Below are 23,278 nucleotides of genomic sequence, written 5' to 3' on the forward strand. Positions count from 1 at the left end.
AAAGTGTGCATGTCCTGTTTATACAATATAAGGGTGGGTGGGAGGGCTCAAGGACAATTCCATCTTACACCTCTTCTTCTTATTATAATGTGCTGTTTGGGGACTATTTTTTTTAAAGTGCCATCCTGTCTGACACTTCCGTATATGTCCAGTGGTACTGCCATTTAATTCCAGTGATTTTGCCGTTTAATTCCAGTGATATTGCCATTTTATTCCAGTGATATTGCCATTTAATTCCAGTGATTTGGACGTATATAATTCCAGTGATTTGGACGTATAATTCCAGTGATTTTGCAGAATAATTCCAGTGATTTTGCAGTATAATTCCAGTGATTGCAGTATAATTCCAGTGATTTGGATGTATAATTCCAGTGATTTGGATGTATAATCCAGTCGGAATTGTTTGTGTCGCTTGGCTTAGTCATACAGCTACCTCATTGCACCTCTTCGACATCTTTGCATGAGGTGCTGTTTGGGGCCTAGTTTTTGAAAAGTGCCATCCTGTCTGACACTGTAGTGCCATTCCTAGATGGGACAGGTGTTTGTGCCGCTTGGCTTAGTCATACAGCCACCTCGGTGCAACCTTTTGGCCTAAAAACAATATTGTGAGGTGTGAGGTGTTCAGAATAGAATGGAAATTAATGTTATTGAGGTTAATAATACCGTAGGATCAAAATTATCCCCAAATTCTGTGATTTTAGACGTTTTTATGTTTTTTTCAAAAATCATCCAGATCCAAAACCAAAACCAAAACACGAAAGGGTGGTTTTGGCAAAACCAAGCCAAAACCAAAACACAAAAGTGGAATTAGAACCAAAACACACAACACGAAAAGTGCCAGCCGCACATCTCTAATATGTATATATATATATATATATATATATATATATATATATATATAGACCGTCGCGTTTCTAAAATTTGGCTTGATTGCTCCAGTGCCCTCTGGAACCTTGATATACTTCCCAATTCGAACAAACAGCGGCACTCAGAGACTTTTCAAATCAATAAACGTGTATTCACATCACACTAAAAACCCAACGTTTCGGAACTCACCTGCCCCTTTGTCAAGGTGTGAAACAAACAAAGAAAATACAAAACATAACTTTATAGAAGGCCAGAGAAGCCCGCCAGTGAGTCACGCACTCACTGGCGGGCTTCTGACCTTCTATAAAGGTACGTTTTGTTTTTTCTTTGTGAATACACGTTTATTGCTTTGTAAAGTCTCCGAGTGCCTCTGTTTGTTCGAATTGGGAAGTATATTATATATATATATATATATATATATATATATATATATATTAGAGATGAGCGGGTTCGGTTCGTCGAGATCCGAACCCCCCCGAACTTCAGCCTCGGATCTTCCCGCCTTACTCGGTTAACCCGGACGAGGCCGAACGTCATCAACCCGCTGTCGGATTCTCGCGAGATTCGTATTCCATATAAAGAGCCACGCGTCACCGCCATTTTCACTCGTGCATTGTAGATTGAGCGGAGAGGATGTGGCTATGTTCTCTGCCTGAAAAGCTCAATATCTGTGCTCAGTGTGCTTCATTGTGGTGACCACCAGTATATTATAGTAGTACAGTACAGTAGGCCATTGCTGTATCTTGCAGCTCCGTGTCAGACTCAGTTCTAGTATCCTGACCAGTGCTCAATATCTGCTGCATTGTTGTGTGACCAGTATATACTATACTAGGTGATTCATCGCGCCCTACGGGCGCTCTTCACACCGTCGTAAGGGGCTACGCCCCCTTAACCCTTGCACACCCTTGTAGCGTGCAATATTTTTATTATATGGAGTATTACCTCCAATCATAATTGTGTGAGTGGTTAAATATTGCACGGACAAAGGGCGTGCAATGGTTAAGGGGTCGAAGCCCCTTGCAATGGTGTGAACAGTGCACACAGGGCCTGATGAATCACCTAGTAGGTGCTTTGGTTGGGGGAGTGGTGGGCGCGGGGAAGACGCGGATGGGATCCGGGGGTGCCGCGGGAGGGGCGGTTATGGTGGTGCTGCAGGTGGGGGAGGGGCTGGTGCGGTGGTGCCGCTGGTGGGGTCCGGAGGCTCCGCGGGTGGGGGAGGAGCAGTTGCAGTGGTGCGGGGGGAGGGGCGGGTGCGGGGTTGCTGCGGGTGGGGGAGGGGGTCCGGAGCTACTGCGGTTGCTGGAGGGGATGTGTGGGAGTGCCGTGGATGGGGCCCGGAGGTACTGTGAGTGGGGGAGGGGCAGGTAATGCTTCTCCTGCTTCTTCTGCTGTCAGCAGCTAAGCTGCTGTCCTCCCTTTGGCAGTGGCTCTCCCAGGGACTCGCACAGCAGCCAGTCACTATTGTTAGCGTGGGTGTCCCAACGCGCCGCATTACAGGGAAGAAGATGCACTCAATAAACTACAGCTCCCAGCAGCCCTAAGGGCCGGAATGCTTTGGCGCTAAGGGCTGCTGGGAGCAGCAGTTTAGGGGGCGTTACATGTGTACGCATCACTGGTACAGGGGGGCGTTACGTGTGTAAGCATCACTGGTACAGGGGGCATTATGTGTCTAAGCGGCACTGGTACAGGGGGCGTTACGTGTCTAAGCGGCACAGATACAGGGGCGTTACGTGTCTAAGCGTCACTGGTACAGAGGGCATTACGTGTCTAAGCGGCATTGGTACAGAGGGCATTACGTGTGTAAGCGTCACTGCTACAGGGGGCGTTACATGTGTAAGCGTCACTGGTACAGGGGGCGTTACATGTGTAAGCGTCACTGGTACAGGGGGGCGTTACGTGTGTAAGCGTCACTGGCACAGGGGGCATCACGTGTGTAAGCATCACTGGTACAGGGGGCGTTACTTGTGTAGGCGTCACTGGTACAGGGGGGCGTTACGTGTGTAATCGTCACTGGTACAGGGGGGCGTTACGTGTGTATGGTCACTGGTACAGGGGGGTGTTACATGTGTAAGCGTCACTGGTACAGGGGGCATTACATGTGTAAGCGTCTCTGGTACAGGGGGCGTTACACGTGTAAGTGTCTCTACTACAGGGGGTCTTATGTGCGCTGTAAAGTATGCAAGGTTGCCAATTTATAGTTTGCTGGGGGGCGCCGAACACCCTAGCACCGGCCCAGACTGCACACCCACTGTACTGCACAGCACAGCACTGTCATCTATTACATTGATTCAGCATCCAGACATTACCCTCCGCGATATCACCCACTCTATCCATTACATTAGCCATCTCAGGGGTTCCAGGCCGGCAGCCCAGGTGCTGTGTTGCGGAGTCAGGGCCTCTGGGGATCTGGGCGCGGTTGTGGCTGGGAGGCACTTCTGTGACATCACACGCAGAGGCGGCTCCGGGGCTCAGAGAGTATGTGGCGCAGGGAGGGCTATGAAAGCCTTCCGCTGCGCCGCTGTCATACACATCTATGCCAGTGTCCGCAGCAGCTTTTGTTCCACCTGCGCTGCTGCTAGGGAGTGGGGATTGTTGATGGCGGAGGTGGCAGGCGGACTGGCAGCAGCACAATGGACGCTGCAGTAAAAGGATGTTTTTTCCCTATGTACAGCGCAGAGACTTGCTGCAGATGCAGTGTCATACCCTCCAGCTGGACCTTTTTGGCAGGTACAGTCCCTTTTTTTAATGGTCTGTACCGATTTTTGACTCTCCAAGCTTCCATTGAAAGTATAGGAAAAGGGGCGTGGCCACGCGGCTGTACCCGTGACCACGCCCCTTTTCGAATGTGTATCAATGTTTATGTGTAAAGTGCTGGAGGGTATGTTGCTGCAGATGCAGGGGGCCTATTTTGGGGTGTGGGGCTGGAGCTGCAGCTCCATCAGTCCCATTGCTAATCCTGCTCTGTGAAAACACAGCAGACAAAGGGCAGAGCTTCCCATTGGATGTAACCTGTGTGGGAGGGAGTTTCTCGCCCAATCAGCTGTGGACTGGGTGTGATAGACCTGCCACTAACCCAATGAGAGATGCATTATACATACAGCAACAAAGTCACAGAGCTGGGCTATTATATAGGAGATAGTAGTACAGTGCAGCATTTTGGTGACCACCAGTATATATAGTAGTACAGTACAGTAGGCTATTGCTGTATCTTGCAGCTCTGTGTCACTTCTAGTATCCATATCTGTGCTGCATTGTTGTGAGCAGTATATAGTAATACAGTGCAGCATTTTGGTGACCAACAGTATATATACCACACAACTTTGATCTCAGCGGTGGAGGGACAGCAACGCGCGCCGAAGGCGAGCGCCCGTTTTAGGGGGCGTGGCCTAATGACAAGGGGGCGTGACTTTGCGGCAAGTGCCGCGATCGCAGGTCACGCCCCCGTTTTCGTCATTATGGGGGCATGAACAGCGCTGTGAGAGCTGCTGGTAATGCCCCCTGTCCCTCTCTGCCGTGAATAGACGCTGTGCGCATGCGCACAGCATCTATTCACCGCTGCTCTCCACAGAGCAGCGAGTGACAGGGAGGGATCTCCCAACTGCCCCCCCCCACCCGCGGGACACTGCGACCCGCGGGTGGGACAGACCGTGAAAAACGGGACTGTCCCGCCAAAATCGGGACAGTTGGGAGGTATGAGTATATATAGTAGTACAGTACAGTAGGCCATTGCTGTATCTTGCAGCTCTGTGTCACTTCTAGTATCCATATCTGTGCTGCAATGTTGTGAGCAGTATACACACTGCTCAAAAAAAAAAAAAGGGAACACTAATGCAAGACAATGCTAGACCTCATGTGGCTGGAGTCTGTCAGCAGTTCCTGCAAGACAAAGGCATTGATGCTATGGACTGGCCCACCCGTTTCCCAGACCTGAATCCAATTGAGCACATCTGGGACATCATGTCTCGCTCCATCCACCAACGCTACGTTGCACCACAGACTGTCCAGGAGTTGGCGGATGCTTTAGTCCAGGTCTGGGAGGAGATCCCTCAGGAGACCATCCGCCACCTCATCAGGAGCATGCCCAGGCGTTTTAGGGAGGTCATACAGGCACGTGGAGGCCACACACACTACTGAGCCTCATTTTGACTATTTTTAAGGACATTACATCAAAGTTGGATCAGCCTGTAGTGTGTTTTTCCACTTTAATTTTGAGTGTGACTCCAAATCCAGACCTCCATGGGTTAATAAATTTGATTTCCATTGATAATTTTTGTGTGATTGTGTTGTCAGCACATTCAACTATGTAAAGAACAAAGTATTTAATAAGAATATTTCATTCATTCAGATCTAGGATGTGTTATTTTAGTGTTCACTTTATTTTTTTGAGCAGTGTAGGAGTACAGTGCAGCATTTTGGTGACCACCAGTATATATAGTAGTACAGTACAGTAGGCCATTGCTGTATCTTGCAGCTCTGTGTCACTTCTAGTATCCATATCTGTGCTGCATTGTTGTGAGCAGTATATAGTAGTACAGTGCAGCATTTTGGTGACCACCAGTATATAGTAGTACTGTACAGTAGGCCATTGCTATTGATATAATAATATTACTGGCATATAATTCCACACATTAAAAAATGGAGAACAAAAATGTGGAGGGTAAAATAGGGAAAGATCAAGATCCACTTCCACCTAGTGCTGAAGCTGCTGCCACTAGTCATGGCAGAGACGATTCAATGCCATCAACGTCGTCTGCCAAGGCCGATGCCCAATGTCATAGTAGAGAGCATGTAAAATCCAAAACACAAAAGTTCTGTAAAATGAACCAAAAATCTAAATTAAAAGCGTCTGAGGAGAAGCGTAAACTTGACAATATGCCATTTACGACACGGAGTGGCAAGGAACGGCTGAGGCCCTGGCCTATGTTCATGGCTAGTGGTTCAGCTTCACATGAGGATGGAAGCACTCATCCTCCTGCTAGAAAAATGAAAAGAGTTAAGCTGGCAAAAGCACAGCAAAGAACTGTGCGTTCTTCTAAATCACAAATCCCCAAGGAGAGTCCAATTGTGTCGTTTGCGATGCCTGACCTTCCCAACACTGGACGGGAAGAGGTGGCTCCTTCCACCATTTGCACGCCCCCTGCAAGTGCTGGAAGGAGCACCCACACTCCAGTTCCTGATAGTCAAATTGAAGATGTCACTATTGAAGTACACCAGGATGAGGATATGGGTGTTGCTGGCGCTGAGGAGGAAATTGATAAGGAGGATTCTGATGGTGATGTGGTTTGTTTAAGGGAGACACCTGTTGTCCGTGGGATGAATATGGCCATTGACATGCCTGGTCAAAATACAAAAAAAATCACCTCTTCGGTGTGGAATTATTTTAACAGAAATGCGGACAACAGGTGTCAAGCCATGTGTTGCCTTTGTCAAGCTGTAATAAGTAGGGGTAAGGACGTTAACCACCTAGGAACATCCTCCCTTATACGTAACCTGGAGCGCATTCATTAGAAGTTCAAAAACTTTGGGTGACAGCGGAAGCAGTCCACTGACCACTAAATCCCTTCTTCCTCTTGCACCCAAACTCCTGCAAACCAAACCACCAACTCCCTCAGTGTCAATTTCCTCCTTAGACAGGAACGCCAATAGTCCAGCAGGCCATGTCACTGGCAAGTCTGACGAGTCCACTCCTGACTGGGATTCCTCCGATGGATCCTTGAGTGTAACGCCTACTGCTGCTGGCGCTGCTGCTGCTGGTAGTCGATCATCATCCCAGAGGGGAAGTCGGAAGACCACTTGTACTACTTCCAGTAAGCAACTGACTGTCCAACAGTCCTTTGCGAGGAAGATGAAATATCACAGCAGTCATCCTGTTGCAAAGCGGATAACTCAGGCCTTGGCAGCTGTGTTGGTGTTAGACGTGCGTCCGGTATCCACCGTTAGTTCACAGGGACTTAGAGAATTTCTTGAGGTAGTGTGTCCCGGTACCAAATGCCATCTAGGTTCCACTTCTCTAGGAATGCGATACCGAAAATGTACACAGACGTCAGAAAAAGAGTCACCAGTATCCAAAAAAATGCAGTTGTACCCAATGTCCACTTAACCACGGACATGTGGACAAGTGGAGCAGGTCAGACTCTGGACTATAAGACTATGACAGCCCACTGGGTAGATGTATTGCCTCCCACAGCAACAGCAGCAGTGGCGGCACCAGTAGCAGCATCTCGCAAACGCCAACTCGTTCCTAGGCAGGCTACGCTTTGTATCACCGCTTTCCATAAGAGCCACACAGCTGACAACCTCTTACGGAAACTGAGGAACATCATTGCAGATTGGCTTACCCCAATTGGACTCTCCTGGAGATTTGCGACATCGGACAACGCCACCAATACTGTGCGTGCATTACATGTGGGCAAATTCCAGCACGTCCCATGTTTTGCACATACAATTAATTTGGTGGTGCAGAATTATAAAAAAAAAGACGACAGGGGCGTGCAAGAGATGCTGTCGGTGGCCCGAAGAATTGCGGGCCACTTTCGGCATTCAGCCACCGCGTGCCGAAGACTGGAGCGCCAGCAAACACTCCTGAACCTGCCCCGCCATCAGCTGAAGCAAGAGGTGGTAACGAGGTGGAATTCAACCCTCTATATGCTTCAGAGGATGGAGGAGCAGCAAAAGGCCATTCAAGCCTATACATCTGCCTACGATATAGGCAAAGGAGGGGGAATGCACCTGACTCAAGCGCAGTGGAGAATGATTTCAACGTTGTGCAAGGTTCTGCAACCCTTTGAACTTGCCACACGTGAAGTCAGTTCAGACACTGCCAGCCTGAGTCAGGTCATTCCCCTCATCAGGCTTTTGCAGAAGCAGCTGGAGAGATTGAAGGAGGAGCTAAAACGGAGTGATTCCACTAGGCATGTGGGACTTGTGGATGGAACCCTTAATTCGCTTAACCAGGATTCAAGGGTGGTCAATCTGTTGAAATCAGAGCACTACATTTTGGCCACCGTGCTCGAGCCTAGGTTTAAAGCCTACATTGTATCTCTCTTTCTGGCAGACACAAGTCTGCAGATGTTCAAAGACCTGCTGGTGAGACACTTGTCAAGTCAAGCGGAACGTGACCCGCCGACAGCTCCTCTTTAATTTTCTTCCGCCACTGGAGCTGCCAGGAAAAGGATCAGATTTCCAAAACCACCCGCTGGCGGTGATGCAAGGCAGTTAGGAGCGAAAACTTACATCTGGTCCAGACTGAAGGACCTGCCAACGATTACTGACATGTTGTCTACTGTCACTGCATAAGATTCTGTAACCATTGAAAGAATGGTGGAGGATTATATGAGTGACAGCATCCAAGTAGGCACGTCAGACAGTCCGTACATATACTGGCAGGAAAAAGAGGCAATTTGGAGGCCCTTGCACAAACTGGCTTTATTTTACCTAAGTTGCCCCTCCTCCAGTGTGTACTCCGAAAGGGTGTTTAGTGCAGCCGGTCACCTTGTCAGCGATCGGCGTACTAGGTTACTTTACAAAATGTGGAGAAGATGATGTTCATCAAAATGATTTATAATCAATTCCCCCTGTGGAGACATTTACCAGCAATTGCCTCCAGAAAGTACACAGGGACCTGTTATGGTGGATTCCAGTGGGGACAAATTAATACTCTGTGTGGAGGGGGATGTACACAGTGAAAAGGGTGAGGAATCAGAGGATGATGATGAGGTCGACATCTTGCCTCTGTAAAGCCAGTTTGAGCAAGGAGAGATTGATTGCTTCTTTTTTTGGTGGGGGCCCAAACCAACCAGTCATTTCAGCCACAGTCGTGTGGCAGACCCTGTCGCTGAAATTATGGGTTTGTTAAAGTGTGCATGTCCTGTTTATACAACATAAGGGTGGGCGGGAGGGCCCAAGGACAATTCCATCTTGCACCTCTTTTATGTTTTATTTATCTTTGCATCATGTGATGTTTGTGGCCAATTTTTTTAAGTGCCATTCTGTCTGACACTGCAGTGCCACTCCTAGATGGGCCAGGTGTTTGTGCCGCCCACTTGGGTCGCTTAGCTTAGTCATCCAGCGACCTCGGCGCAAATTTTAGGACTAAAAATAATATTGTGAGGTGTGAGGTGTTCAGAATAGACAGGGAATGAGTGGAAAATAAGAATTTACTTACCGATAATTCTATTTCTCGGAGTCCGTAGTGGATGCTGGGGTTCCTGAAAGGACCATGGGGAATAGCGGCTCCGCAGGAGACAGGGCACAAAAAGTAAAGCTTTAGGATCAGGTGGTGTGCACTGGCTCCTCCCCCTATGACCCTCCTCCAAGCCTCAGTTAGGATACTGTGCCCGGACGAGCGTACACAATAAGGAAGGATTTATGAATCCCGGGTAAGACTCATACCAGCCACACCAATCACACTGTACAACCTGTGATCTGAACCCAGTTAACAGTATGATAACAGCGGAGCCTCTGAAAGATGGCTCACAACAATAATAACCCGATTTTTGTAACTATGTACAAGTATTGCAGATAATCCGCACTTGGGATGGGCGCCCAGCATCCACTACGGACTCCGAGAAATAGAATTATCGGTAAGTAAATTCTTATTTTCTCTATCGTCCTAGTGGATGCTGGGGTTCCTGAAAGGACCATGGGGATTATACCAAAGCTCCCAAACGGGCGGGAGAGTGCGGATGACTCTGCAGCACCGAATGAGAGAACTCCAGGTCCTCCTTAGCCAGGTTATCAAATTTGTAGGATTTTACAAACGTGTTTGCCCCTGACTAAGTAGCCGCTCGGCAAAGTTGTAAAGCCGAGACCCCTCGGGCAGCCGCCCAAGATGAGCCCACCTTCCTTGTGGAATGGGCATTTACATATTTTGGCTGTGGCAGGCCTGCCACAGAATGTGCAAGCTGAATTGTATTACACATCCAACTAGCAAAAGTCTGCTTAGAAGCAAGAGCACCCAGTTTGTTGGGTGCATACAGGATAACAGCAAGTCAGTTTTCCTGACTCCAGCCGTCCTGGAACCTATATTTTCAGGGCCCTGACCACATCTAGCAACTTGGAGTCCTCCAAGTCCCTAGTAGGCGCAAGACACCACAATAAGCTGGTTCAGGTGAAACACTGACACCACCTTAGGGAGAGAACTGGGGACGAGTCTGCAGCTCTGCCCTGTCCGAATGGACAAACAGATATGGGCTTTTTTGAGAAAAAAACCACCAATTTGACACTCGCCTGGTCCAGGCCAGGTCCAAGAGCATGTTCACTTTTTATGTGAGATGCTTCAAATCCACAGATTTGACTGGTTTTAAACCAATGTGTTTTGAGGAATCCCAGAACTACGTTGAGATCCCACAGTGCCACTGGAGGCACAAAAGGGGGTTGTATATGCAATACTCCCTTGACAAACTTCTGGACTTCAGGAACTGAAGCCAATTCTTTCTGGAAGAAAAATCGACAGGGCCGAAATTTGAACCTTAATGGACCCCAATTTGAGGCCCATAGACACTCCTGTTTGCAGGAAATGCAGGAATCGACCGAGTTGAAATTTCTTCGTGGGGCCTTCCTGGCCTCACACCACGCAGCATATTTTCGCCACATGTGGTGATAATGTTGTGCGGTCACCTCCTTTCTGGCTTTGACCAGGGTAGGAATGACCTCTTCCTGAATGCCTTTTCCCTTAGGATCCGGCGTTCCACCGCCATGCCGTCAAACGCAGCTGCGGTAAGTCTTGGAACAGACATGGTACTTGCTGAAACAAGTCCCTTCTTAGCGGCAGAGGCCATAAGTCCTCTGTGAGCATCTCTTGAAGTTCCGGGTACCAAGTCCTTCTTGGCCAATCCGGAGCCATGAGTATAGTTCTTACTCCTCTATGTCTTATAATTCTCAGTACCTTAGGTATGAAAAGCAGAGGATGGAACACATACACCTACTGGTACACCCACGGTGTTACCAGAACGTCCACAGCTATTGCCTGAGGGTCTCTTAACCTGGCGCAATACCTGTCCCGTTTTTTGTTCAGACGGGACGCCATCATGTCCACCTTTGGTAATTCCCAACGGTTTACAATCATGTGGAAAACTTCCCCATGAAGTTCCCACTCTGCGGGGTGGAGGTCGTGCCTACTGAGGAAGTCTGCTTCCCAGTTTCCATTCCCGGAATGAAACACTGCTGACAGTGCTATCACATGATTTTCCGCCCAGCGAAAAGTCCTTGCAGTTTTTGCCACTGCCCTCCTGCTTCTTGTGCCGCCCTGTCTATTTACGTGGGCGACTGCCGTGATGTTTTATCCCACTGGATCAATACCGGCTGACCTTGAAGCAGAGGTCTTGCTAAGCTTAGAGCATTATAAATTTACCCTTAGCTATATTTATGTGGAGAAAAGTCTCCAGACTTGATCACACTCCCTGGAAATTTTTTCCTTGTGTGACTGCTCCCCAGCCTCTCGGGCTGGCCTCCGTGGTCACCAACATCCAAAACTGAATGCCGAATCTGCGGCCCTCTAGAAGATGAGCACTCTGTAACCACCACAGGAGAGACACCCTTGTCCTTGGATATAGGGTTATCCGCTGATGCATCTGAAGATGCGATCCGGACCATTTGTCCAGCAGATCCCACTGAAAAGTTCTTGCATGAAATCTGCCGACTGGAATTGCTTCGAAGGAAGTCACCATTTTTTTTTACCATGGCCCTTGTGCAATGATGCACTGATTTTAGGAGGTTCCTGACTAGCTCGGATAACTCCCTGGCTTTCTCTTCCGGGAGAAACACCTTTTTCTGGACTGTGTCCAGAATCATCCCTAAGCACAGGAGACTTGTTGTCGGGATCAGCTGCGATTTTGGAATATTTAGAATCCACCCCTGCTGTTGTAACAGTATCCGAGATAGTGCTACTCCGACCTACAACTGTTCCCTGGACTTTGCCCTTATCAAGAGATCGTCCAAGTAAGGGATAATTAAGACGCCTTTTCTTCGAAGAAGAACCATCATTTCGGCCATTACCTTGGTAAAGACCCGGGGTGCCGTGGACAATCCAAACGGCAGCGTCTGAAACTGATAGTGACAGTTCTGTACCACGAACCTGAGGTACCCTTAGTGATAAGGGCAAATTTGGGACATGGAGGTAAGCATCCCTGATGTCTCGGGACACCATATAGTCCCCTTCTTCCCGGTTCGTTATCACTGCTCTGAGTGACTCCATCTTGATTTGAACCTTTGTAAGTGTTCAAATTTTTTTAGATTTAGAATAGGTCTCACCTAGCCTTCTGGCTTCAGTACCACAATATAGTGTGGAATAATACCCCTTTTCTTGTTGTAGGAGGGGTAATTTAATTATCACCTGCTGGGAATACAGCTCGTGAATTGTTTCCCATACTGCCTCCTTGTCGGAGGGAGACCTTGGTAAAGCAGACTTCAGGAGCCTGCGCAGGGGAAACGTCTCGACATTCCAATCTGTACCCCTGGGATACTACTTGTAGGATCCAGGGGTCCTGTACGGTCTCAGCGTCATGCTGAGAGCTTGTCAGAAGCGGTGGAACGCTTCTGTTCCTGGGAATGGGCTGCCTGCTGCAGTCTTCTTCCCTTTCCTCTATCCCTGGGCAGATATGACTCTTATAGGGACGAAAGGACTGAGGCTGAAAAGACGGTGTCTTTTTCTGCAGAGATGTGACTTAGGGTAAAAAACGGTGGATTTTCCAGCAGTTGCCGTGGCCACCAGGTCCGATGGACCGACCCCAAATAACTCCTCTTCCTTTATACGGCAATACACCTTTGTGCCGTTTGGAATCTGCATCACCTGACCACTGTCGTGTCCATAAACATCTTCTGGCAGATATGGACATCGCACTTACTCTTGATGCCAGAGTGCAAATATCCCTCTGTGCATCTCGCATATATAGAAATGCATCCTTTAAATGCTCTATAGTCAATAAAATACTGTCCCTGTCAAGGGTATCAATATTTTTAGTCAGGGAATCCGACCAAGCCACCCCAGCTCTGCACATCCAGGCTGAGGCGATCGCTGGTCGCAGTATAACACCAGTATGTGTGTATATATTTTTTTTGATATTTTCCAGCCTCCTGTCAGCTGGCTCCTTGAGGACGGCCCTATCTATAGACGGTACCGCCACTTGTTCTGATAAGCGTGTGAGCGCCTTATCCACCCTAAGGGGTGTTTCCCAACGCGCCCTAACTTCTGGCGGGAAAGGGTATACCGCCCATATTTTCTATCGGGGGGAACCCACGCATCATCACACACTTCATTTAATTTATCTGATTCAGGAAAAACTACGGTAGTTTTTTCACATCCCACATAATACCCTCTTTTGTGGTACTTGTAGTATCAGAAATATGTAACACCTCCTTCATTGCCCTTAACGTGTGGCCCTAATAAGGAATACGTTTGTTTATTCACCGTCGACACTGGATTCAGTGTCCCTGTCTGTGTCGACCGACTAAAGTAAACGGGCGTTTTAAAACCCCTGACGGTGTTTTTGAGACGTCTGGACCGGTACTAATTGTTTGTCGGCCGTCTCATGTCGTCAACCGACCTTGCCGCGTGTTGACATTATCACGTAATTCCCTAAATAAGCCATCCATTCCGGTGTCGACTCCCTAGAGAGTGACATCACCATTACAGGCAATTGCTCCGCCTCCTCACCAACATCGTCCTCATACATGTCGACACACACGTACCGACACACAGCACACACACAGGGAATGCTCTGATAGAGGACAGGACCTACTAGCCCTTTGGAGAGACAGAGGGAGAGTTTGCCAGCACACACCAAAAACGCTATAATTATATAGGGACAACCTTATATAAGTGTTTTCCCTTATAGCATCTTTTTTATATATTTCTAACGCCAAATTAGTGCCCCCCCTCTCTGTTTTAACCCTGTTTCTGTAGTGCAGTGCAGGGGAGAGCCTGGGAGCCTTCCCTCCAGCCTTTCTGTGAGGGAAAATGGCGCTGTGTGCTGAGGAGATAGGCCCCGCCCCTTTTTCGGCGGCCTCGTCTCCCGCTCTTAACGGATTCTGGCAGGGGTTAAATATCTCCATATAGCCCCCGGAGGCTATATGTGAGGTATTTTTAGCCAAAAATAGGTTTTCATTGCCTCCCAGGGCGCCCCCCTTCCAGCGCCCTGCACCCTCAGTGACTGCCGTGTGAAGTGTGCTGAGAGGAAATGGCGCACAGCTGCAGTGCTGTGCGCTACCTTAAGAAGACTGAGGAGTCTTCATGCCGCCGATTCTGGACCTTCTTCTTGTTTCAGCATCTGCAAGGGGGCCGGCGGCGAGGCTCCGGTGACCATCCAGGCTGTACCTGTGATCGTCCCTCTGGAGCTAATGTCCAGTAGCCAAAGAAGCCAATCCATCCTGCACGCAGGTGAGTTCACTTCTTCTCCCCTAAGTCCCTCGTTGCAGTGATCCTGTTGCCAGCAGGACTCACTGTAAAATAAAAAACCTAAGCTAAACTTTTCTAAGCAGCTCTTTAGGAGAGCCACCTAGATTGCACCCTTCTCGGCCGGGCACAAAAATCTAACTGAGGCTTGGAGGAGGGTCATAGGGGGAGGAGCCAGTGCACACCACCTGATCCTAAAGCTTTACTTTTTGTGCCCTGTCTCCTGCGGAGCCGCTATTCCCCATGGTCCTTTCAGGAACCCCAGCATCCACTAGGACGATAGAGAAATTATGGTTATTGAGGTTAATAATACTATAGGTTCAAAATTACCCCCAAATTCTATGATTTAAGCTGTTTTTGAGGTTGTTTTTTAAAAAACCCACCCAAATCCAAAACACATCCGAATCCGACAAAGAATTTTCAGGGAGGTTTTGCCAAAACGCATCCGAATCCAAAACACGGCCGCGGAACCGAATCCAAAACCAAAACCCGAAAAATTTCCGGTGCACATCTCTAATATAAATTTATAATGCGCACACATTTATAGACCACTGTAAGAAAATGGATTGAGCTATTTGATCCTGCATAAAAACAATGAATCCTATATGAAGCTACTTGTACTTTGTAAAAAAAAAAAAAATCAGCATTCTAATTAAGCAGATCTATGTAGTGTGCAGCCATCCATCCAAACTCTCTTGCAACCACAAACTACATAGATCTGCTCAGCTGCAATGCTGATTATTTTTTCACAAAGTACAAGGTAAGCTTCAAATAGAATTCTCTAGCTTAGAATTATCTACCTTTCTATGCAAGGGCAGATAGCTCAATGAATAGATTGTCTGACTGCAATGCCACAGGCAATGGGTTTCGAATCCTGGGTATGTCAGGATCTTGAAATATAACAAAGAACAATGTGACTGAATAACAAAGAAATCTCAAGTTGAGTTCATGACTGTTGTATAAGTATTAGCGACAGAAGGGGTCAAGGTAGGAGACAGGGGCGGTCAGGAGATGTTGGGCTTCAAAAAGGGGGAAAGCTGCCAGTGAAAGTAATCAAAACAGGTAATTGACAAGTACCGCCAACAGCACCCCCTACCTTGTAGTGCTATGTTCGGTGCCCCCTCCGCACATACCTAGTTACGACCCGGATCATAATACAGGAGAACCAAGCTCAAAGGAATATACAGTCTAATAGAGAACCAAAGAAGAGTGATACAAAAAGTTTAAGTACACGTCTTGTGCAATAGACAGGCCACATATAATTAATATTTATTTATATACAGTAGTGCCAACAGCATTTTACAGTGCATGCTCCAGTGCAGCTTAAAGTCCATCACATAAATACAAACAAGCATTCATTTGGATGGGATGCAGTCACAATGATGGTTGTCGGAATCCTGGCAGTTGATATACCGATGCAGGAATCCTGACAACAGAACTCCGAAAGGTTCAGAAGACCAACGCCGGAATCTCAACCATAAGTACAGCTGGAGGGTTAGGTTTAGGGCCGGAGGAGGGGGAGTTAGGTTTAGGCGCAAGGCAGGGGCTTAGGGTTAGTGTGCAGGGGGGAGGGGGTGGTAGTTAGAGTTAGACAGCGAGGAGGGAAGGTTTGGCTGTGGAGGAGGGAGTGTAAGGTTTAGGCAGCAAAGGGAGGGACGTTAGGTTTAGGCACCTCCGGGGGGTGGTTAGGGTCAGGCACTAAGAAGTGAGGTTAGGGTTAGGCTGCGGGAAGGGTAGGTTAGGGTGTAGAGGAGAGGGGAGCTTAGCCCGTACTCACCCCTGTTGGTATGTCATGCATCGGGATCCCAGCAATGGTATAATGACCGTCAGGATCCCGTTAGCCACCATTTCATATTAAATTCATTTGGATAGAAGCCAATTAACCTACAAGTACATTCTAGACTGCTGACTAGAATGGAGCACAAAGGAAAAAGCCTGGTGCGTGGTCGGAGGAGAAATCTTGTCCCCAGCGTGTCATGCTTGGTGTAAGTTGGGGTTCCGACAACCGAGTTTTGGCTGAAGGGACGGCTGCTTGTGAGGTGAATAAACGAGGTGGCTGACTGTAATTCCTTCTCATGGGGTGGAGGCCCAAATAAGTGGTAGTGTTGGCAGGAGGGCGTAAGGAACTAGGAGGATTCCGTAAGAAGATAACTGTAGTTTTAATGAATAACAGGTTATACACAAATACTTGAAGAATTGAAAGAAACTGAATTAAAGAACTGGAGTCTATGGTTACGACTTGAAGAATGAAGCTGAAACACTCCGGTAATGAAGAACTGAAGGACTGTGGTTTATGATAGAAAGACAAGGCTGAAGAACTTTGACTTCGAAAAAGTGGATGCTGTAGTTGGTGATTGAAAGACGAGGCTGAAGCACTTTGACTTTGAAGAAGTGGATGCTGTGGTTGGTGATTGAAAGACGAGGCTGAAGCACTTTGACTTTGAAGAAGTGGATGCTGTGGTTGGTGATTGAAGACGAGGCTGAAGAACTTTGACTTTGAAGGAGTGGATACTGTGGCTTGAGGTGGGGAGACATCTGCGGGAACCACCGTTAGCACCCGAAGCAACTCTACGACCTGGGGACCCGTGAGTGCTTCCACGAGTGGCGACGGGCTTAGACAACAGGACTGCAGCAGCGCTAGAGTACTGATGGATGACAGAAAGCAGGACCAGGACACCAGAAGCAACCTGGGAGCACAGAGCTAGAAAGTAACTTGAAGCACTGGCACTCTCCCTCTGGGCCAGCACCCTTTTGTAAGGGGAAATCACACAGGATTGGCTGGACACCGAGTGGGAACTTCATAGGCAATTCTCTGGTCTCCAATATGACTACCCCCAGCACAGGAGACATACTCAGCTGTAGTACACTGCTTTAGCCCAGCTCTGGCCTCTGACAATGCTGGGATGCAAATAAATTGGTGTATACCACAGGATCGAGATTGGATATGTTCCCCTCCACAGAGTCTGGAGTCCTATTTTGTGAAGATCTCACAGCTTTAGCCCAGCTCCGGCCTCTGACACACTGAGGCTGTGTGACACTGGAGGACCCTGCTGCGGTGACTCCCGCTGCAGCGCACGGCTTTCCGGACCCCCGGCCCTCGGAAGCCACACGCCCATCCAGGAGGACCCGCCGCCAGCAGTTCCCTGTTTCCGCAGCTGCGCCAACCACCGGCACGGCAACCCCCGGGAGCCCCCGCCAGAGGTAAGGCTCCGGATACTGACACAGCGCTGTGCAGCAGCAAGGCTAAACACTGTGGCCCCTTGTCACCAAAACAAATGTGTGTACAATTGTAAGTGCTCAGGAGTACTAAGTGAACCTGCTGCATATTACATTTTCTGTCACCATCGCTTTCATCACCTTTTACCATATTCAAGGGTTTCCCAAAGTCAGTCGTCAATGCACTCCTTTAAAGGAGTTTGTAACCCCTTCCTTTCCAATGCTCCTTTTACCAGCTATCAGACGTAGGTTTGAAAAGAGGAGAGGACATTCGGTGCTTTAGGAGAACGTGAGTGTCTTACAACCAGTACCAGTGGTAGATGAACATTGGGCCTTGTGCCCACAGCTGCAGTGACAAGGACACCTTAACTTACCTAACTGGTATATTGTCTTCTGTACAGGGTATCACACCCAAAAAATATATATTAATATGGACGATAGTTTGGAATAAAAGGACTTGCCTCTCACACTCCAGTCTACTGCAGCATTCTACAGCCTAGGTCACCAGACGGGTACCTAACACTTGTGCAGCAACTTCTCAGAACCCACCTTGACCAGGATGGTGTGCTCAGAGCATAGGTGGAATGTGTCCGCACACAACAATAAGAAGCCACAGGTTCTCTGCTACTGCTCTGCACAGTCCCCCTCCATTGTTTCATTTTATCTGGCTCTATACAATATACCATATGGTCAATCTCACTCTATTATAATTACAGATGTGCGGCGGACACTTTTCGGGTTTTGGTTTTGGATCTGGGTCTCCACTCGTGTTTTGGATCTGGATTGGTTTTGCCAAAACCACCCTTTCAGGTTTTGGTTTTGGAACTGAATGATTTTTTAAATAAACATAAAAACAGCCAAACTCACAGAATTTGGAGGTAATTTTGATCCTACGGTATTATTAACCTCAATAACATTCATTTCCTCTCATTTCCACTCTATTCTGAACACCTCACAATATTGTTTTTAGGCCAAAAGGTCGCACCGAGGTAGCTGGATGACTAAGCTAAGTGACACAAGTGGGTAGCACAAACACCTGGCCAATGTAGGAGTGGCACTGCAGTGGTAGATAGGATGGCAGTTTTAAAAACTAGGCCCCAAAGAGCACATAATGCAAAGTAAAAAAGAGATGCAAGACCCTTAGGTCGTTTAAACAGGACATGCACAGTTTCATAAATCCATAATTTTAGCGACAGGTGGTCCCCCTGGAAAAACTTGGCAAGTTTTCTGAATCATAGCTAGCTACAAACATACCACCTCCTTCTTTGATGACTTTTCACATTATGAGAAGAGGCAAGAGGAAGAGGATAGTGTCAAGAAGGTGATTAAAAATTATAGAGGCACACGCAATCAGGAACAACACACAGGCTTTCACCTCCACTCCTATATTGGTGTGGAATGGAAAGGACTTCAACCAAGCAAATATATAATTACCACATTACTGGGCAAACTGAAAAACTAGGGGCCAAAGCCTCCAAATTTATACCCCCTTCTCCATGTTCAGGGATTAAGATAATCTCGTTAATGCTGGGATTCAAATAAACTGGTGTATACCACAGGATCAAGATTGGATATCTTCCCCTCCACGGAGTCTGAAGACTTATTTGTTAAGATCTCGTGGGTTTCTTTTTTTCCATTCTTTTATTGCATTTTTAATTACATATTTTGTGGCCGATGCCTTATTTTTGTTTTTCACAGCTCCCAGTTACACGCATGTGAGCATACCTGTATGTCCTAGTTACATGCATGTGAGCATACCTGTGTGTCTTATTAATTTTTTTCATATATCATTTTTAAATAAAGCAGCCCCTTAGATGTTTTAGCAGCCCCCTCCTGAGCCCCCACAGCAGCCCCAAATGGGTCAAGTTGAGTTTGGGTGGGTTCGGTACAGTACTAAGCAGGATTGTGCAGTGAGCTTACCACTCTACGGTCGAAAAATCATTTCATACTGTAAGTAGGACTGTGGGAGGAAGCAATGCTAACCTCTGTGCCCACAGCATGCCTCAGCCTGGCAAGCGAGACATCTTCCTGACTGTAAACCACCATAAGACTCCATACTGGGCCTTATTCAGTAACTGTTTGTGCCTCACAGGAGCTCCTGGCCCATCTAGTGCTGCAGTGCTATGGAAAGCTGATTCAATGCAAGATCACTGAAACTCTATTTCTTTAACACCATGAGGTCTTGCGATAACCCTACGCAGCCCTTAGGAAAAGAACCCTGTATGACAAATGCACAACTTCTAATAAATAATCCCAAAATTTGGAATTTATTAATAAATCCAAATTAAGGTTGACTAATTGGAGCCATTCATTTCAGTGAGTCCTTAACATGAAATAATTGAGAAGAACCTCCCACTAATGCTCCGGCAGAAGATCTCTCTTTTACCTCTCCGGCAGTTGCGCTGGATTATGAATCAATCTCTTCTGAGTCACACTGACTTTGGCCACAAATGTGGTCTCTCCCCACTTTATTAAAAAACATGTCATCAAAACAGCAATTTCCATTTCCACCTTTGCGGCTATGTTTTCACAAATCTGTTTGTGATGTTGAAGCTTGTTTCATATCTGCTCTAGATTTTCATTTAAACCTAGGATCAAGTACAACAGCACACCTAGAATTATACGGCAGCACCCCTGGATTTATACAACATAGGCAGCACCCCTGGAGAATTACACAGCACAGCAGACAGGCAACAGCACCCCTGTACTTAAAGGGCAGTGGGGCAGCACCCCTGGACTGATAGGGCAGAGGTGCAGCACCCCTGGAATGATGTGGCAAAGAAAAGAGGTGCAAGATGGAATTGTCCTTGGGCCCTCCCACCCACCCTTATGTTGTATAAACAGGACATGCACACTTTAACAAACCAATCATTTCAGCGACAGGGTCTGCCACACGACTGTGGCTGAAATGATTGGTTTGTTTGGGACCCCACCAAAAAGAAGCAATTAAACTCTCCTTGCACAAACTGGCTCTACAGAGGCAAGATGTTGTCCCCATCCTCAGATTCCCGCCCCTACTTCAGTGTTTACATCCTCATCCTCACAGAGAAATAATATTCAAACAAACCACATCATTTTGGTGTCAGTGGACTGCTTATACTAATACCCAAAGTTTCTGAACTTGACAATGACTTATGATGAATGCTCTTCTGGTGACGTATAAGGGAGGATGTTCCTAGGTGGTTAATGTCCTTACCAACTACTCATGCTCCCACTATAGAGTCTACCCAGATAGCTGCAGCCACTGTATAAAGCTCTGCTGTAGCGAGACTGCTGTGCCGCACCCAGCTAGTGGCACCCCAACCAGTCACACCAACATTCATATGTTGCCTCCTACACTCTAACTTTCTCTGCCCATATAACCAGACTAAACACTATTTTATGTGTGCATAGATACGATACATACATGTTTGTTGCCACACAATCATCTGTAATGCTGCCCCATATGGGACTCTCTTATTAAGCTTTGTCCATCATTGTGTTTGTTCAGGTTATTCAGTTTGTATTTTTTCTTTTGATACAAAAAGAGATCATTAGGACTAAAATGTATTGTTTGATGTGATTTCCATGAAAATGTACTTAAAAGTAAACTATATTTCTAACAACACTATATTTTGAAATATATTGGGATGTTTTCAGGGCACTTTCATAAATGTGGGCCATTATTTACAGTTTAAGCCACCACCTATTATTTCCATTGCTATAAAATGATCCAGTGACAAAGACAGTAGACATTTAGCCTGGAGTTTTTGGTATCCAATGTGCAATTGTCATTTTTCTAAAAGGACCAGCATTCCGTTTCATCACTATGTCTTTCCTTTACTTCAAGCTACAAGCCCTGTCACCTACAGGGCCTTGAAAAAAACTGACTGAATGCAGGCCGATTATTTCCAGGAGAAGGAGTAACATTAGAAAATGTAAGCGCTGTAAAAGATGCGGTCTCTGCATTACGCCTGAAGTCTGATGACAAGCTCCATTTGAATATTTACCTCAGGATTTTCGAAGACCTCTGGGTCTTTGTGCAAAGCTGGAGGATAGAGGGCTACAAAATCGCCTTTCCTCAGACTCACTGCCTGGTCATCCTCCAGCTCCAGAAGGAAATCCACTTGGACCACACGGATGTTCATAGATGCAGAGCACAATCGCAGGGACTCGTTTACGGCACTACCTGAAAGGAAAAAAGCAAAGTCTGACAATGATGCAATTATCATTTGCTAAGAGAATAAATTGTCATTGACTTGATGGTCCTCCTGGGCTTAATAACACAAGTCTAATTTCTGCATTAAGATATAGCAGTAACACTACTCGGGAAGCGGAGCTTCTTAATCTCTGCATGTCATTCTCGCACAAAGTTCTTAAATAATTTTTTATTAACAGTAATAAATAGAAAGAAATTATAGCCAACAGGAAAACTATTTTTTTTTTTACTTGCACAATTTACGGAACAAAAACAGTAGCATTAACATTGTAAAAAATTATCTTCAATGCTAAATAATAATATTGATTTGGATAAGGAATGGGCAATCCTGGGTTTAGCAGGACTGCTGAACGTTCTAAACTACATCTCCCATGGTGCTCACCTATTTAGCACAAAACAAAACAAAAAATTTAATTGTGCTTTACTATTTGCTAAAGTGAAAATATGTATTTACACACACAAAGCCCACGTTACAGAATTCTCTAGAAGTTGAACGTCCTTGCGTTCCCAGCGGCCTTTACCTTTTGCTCCTAGCGCGACAGATTTTATGGGTAATTTCCGGCAATTTATCCTGGCAGTTTGAGGAGAAATCCCGATGGGAATAGTATGAATAATTTGCATAAATCATTCTGATCGCAGTCATAGCAGCATGTAGCTGCTGTCTACATCTGCATCTCTCTTTTTGTAATCAAAGCTGACTGTTCTTCCACCAGCTTATATTGGGGCCACAGTGGGGCCTGACCTCCTCTAATAATGGGCTTTTAAAACGAAATAAAGGGAAATAAAGTAATTTTTATAAAAAAAAAGCTAGAGAGCGAAATGCAATAACAATGCAATAATAAATAAAAGCAACATGTTTACTAAGCATTCTGCACTTCCTTAACCAAAAGGTTAGTTATCAGAGGCAGAAGATCCCCAGCACACATGATGCATCTGAAAAAGATAATAACAAACGTTCTTTCAGGAAAAATTAAATCTAGTGCAGCATGCATAGCAAATAAAGTGGCCTTGGATGCTTTCTCGCAAGAGGTTTTTCCTTAAGCGTGCATTTGTCTAAAGAAATGAGGCTGCGGTCAGCTTTGTGTGGCCAGCGCTGTGATTCAATGTGACGTACAGTGAGTCTGTGCATATTCTTTTGGACTGCCTTCGTTACTATAATCAGGCAGAGTCAAATCGGCTTGTTGGTGACGAAGTCAGGGAATGGCTCTGGTTCCAGACTAGGGCCTTTATTGCGTATAGCCACAAGGCACCTGACACGATAAATTTCAACTGGCAGCGCTCTGGCTACAAAAAACTTTACACGGTATAAATCAGTGGTCCTCCACTTTTCTGCTGTCTGCAGCCCTAAAAATATGAAGATGATAATGCAATTGGAGTATATGTTTAGAAATGGTAGCTGACATATGTAGCAACACGATTTACCCGAGGAATCGGGAGAGGGTGAGAAGGAAAGAAAAATGAGACATCTATATAGTATATATATATATATATAATTGAAACCAGGTACTGCTATAGAATAACTGGTTTACGTTTTACATCTAGGGTAATACGGTCACATCACATTGGCTGACATTTTTCCAGCAAACTAGGCAGCCTGTGCCCAGTGC

At 46.6% G+C, this 23,278-nt stretch overlaps 1 protein-coding gene across 1 annotated transcript in view; it reads right to left on the bottom strand.

Annotated features, from left to right (window-relative positions):
• LOC134928271 (cytochrome P450 7B1) overlaps window positions 1-23,278 on the bottom strand; it is a 369,002-nt gene that overhangs the window by 30,611 nt on the left and 315,113 nt on the right. Inside the window, exon 5 of the mRNA XM_063923794.1 lies at window positions 21,463-21,641. Within this exon, the coding sequence (XP_063779864.1) occupies window positions 21,463-21,641 (179 nt within the window). The remainder of the gene's footprint in view (window positions 1-21,462; window positions 21,642-23,278) is intronic.

This window comes from Pseudophryne corroboree, chromosome 5 (assembly GCF_028390025.1).
Source record: "Pseudophryne corroboree isolate aPseCor3 chromosome 5, aPseCor3.hap2, whole genome shotgun sequence".
Lineage (NCBI taxonomy): Eukaryota > Metazoa > Chordata > Amphibia > Anura > Myobatrachidae > Pseudophryne > Pseudophryne corroboree.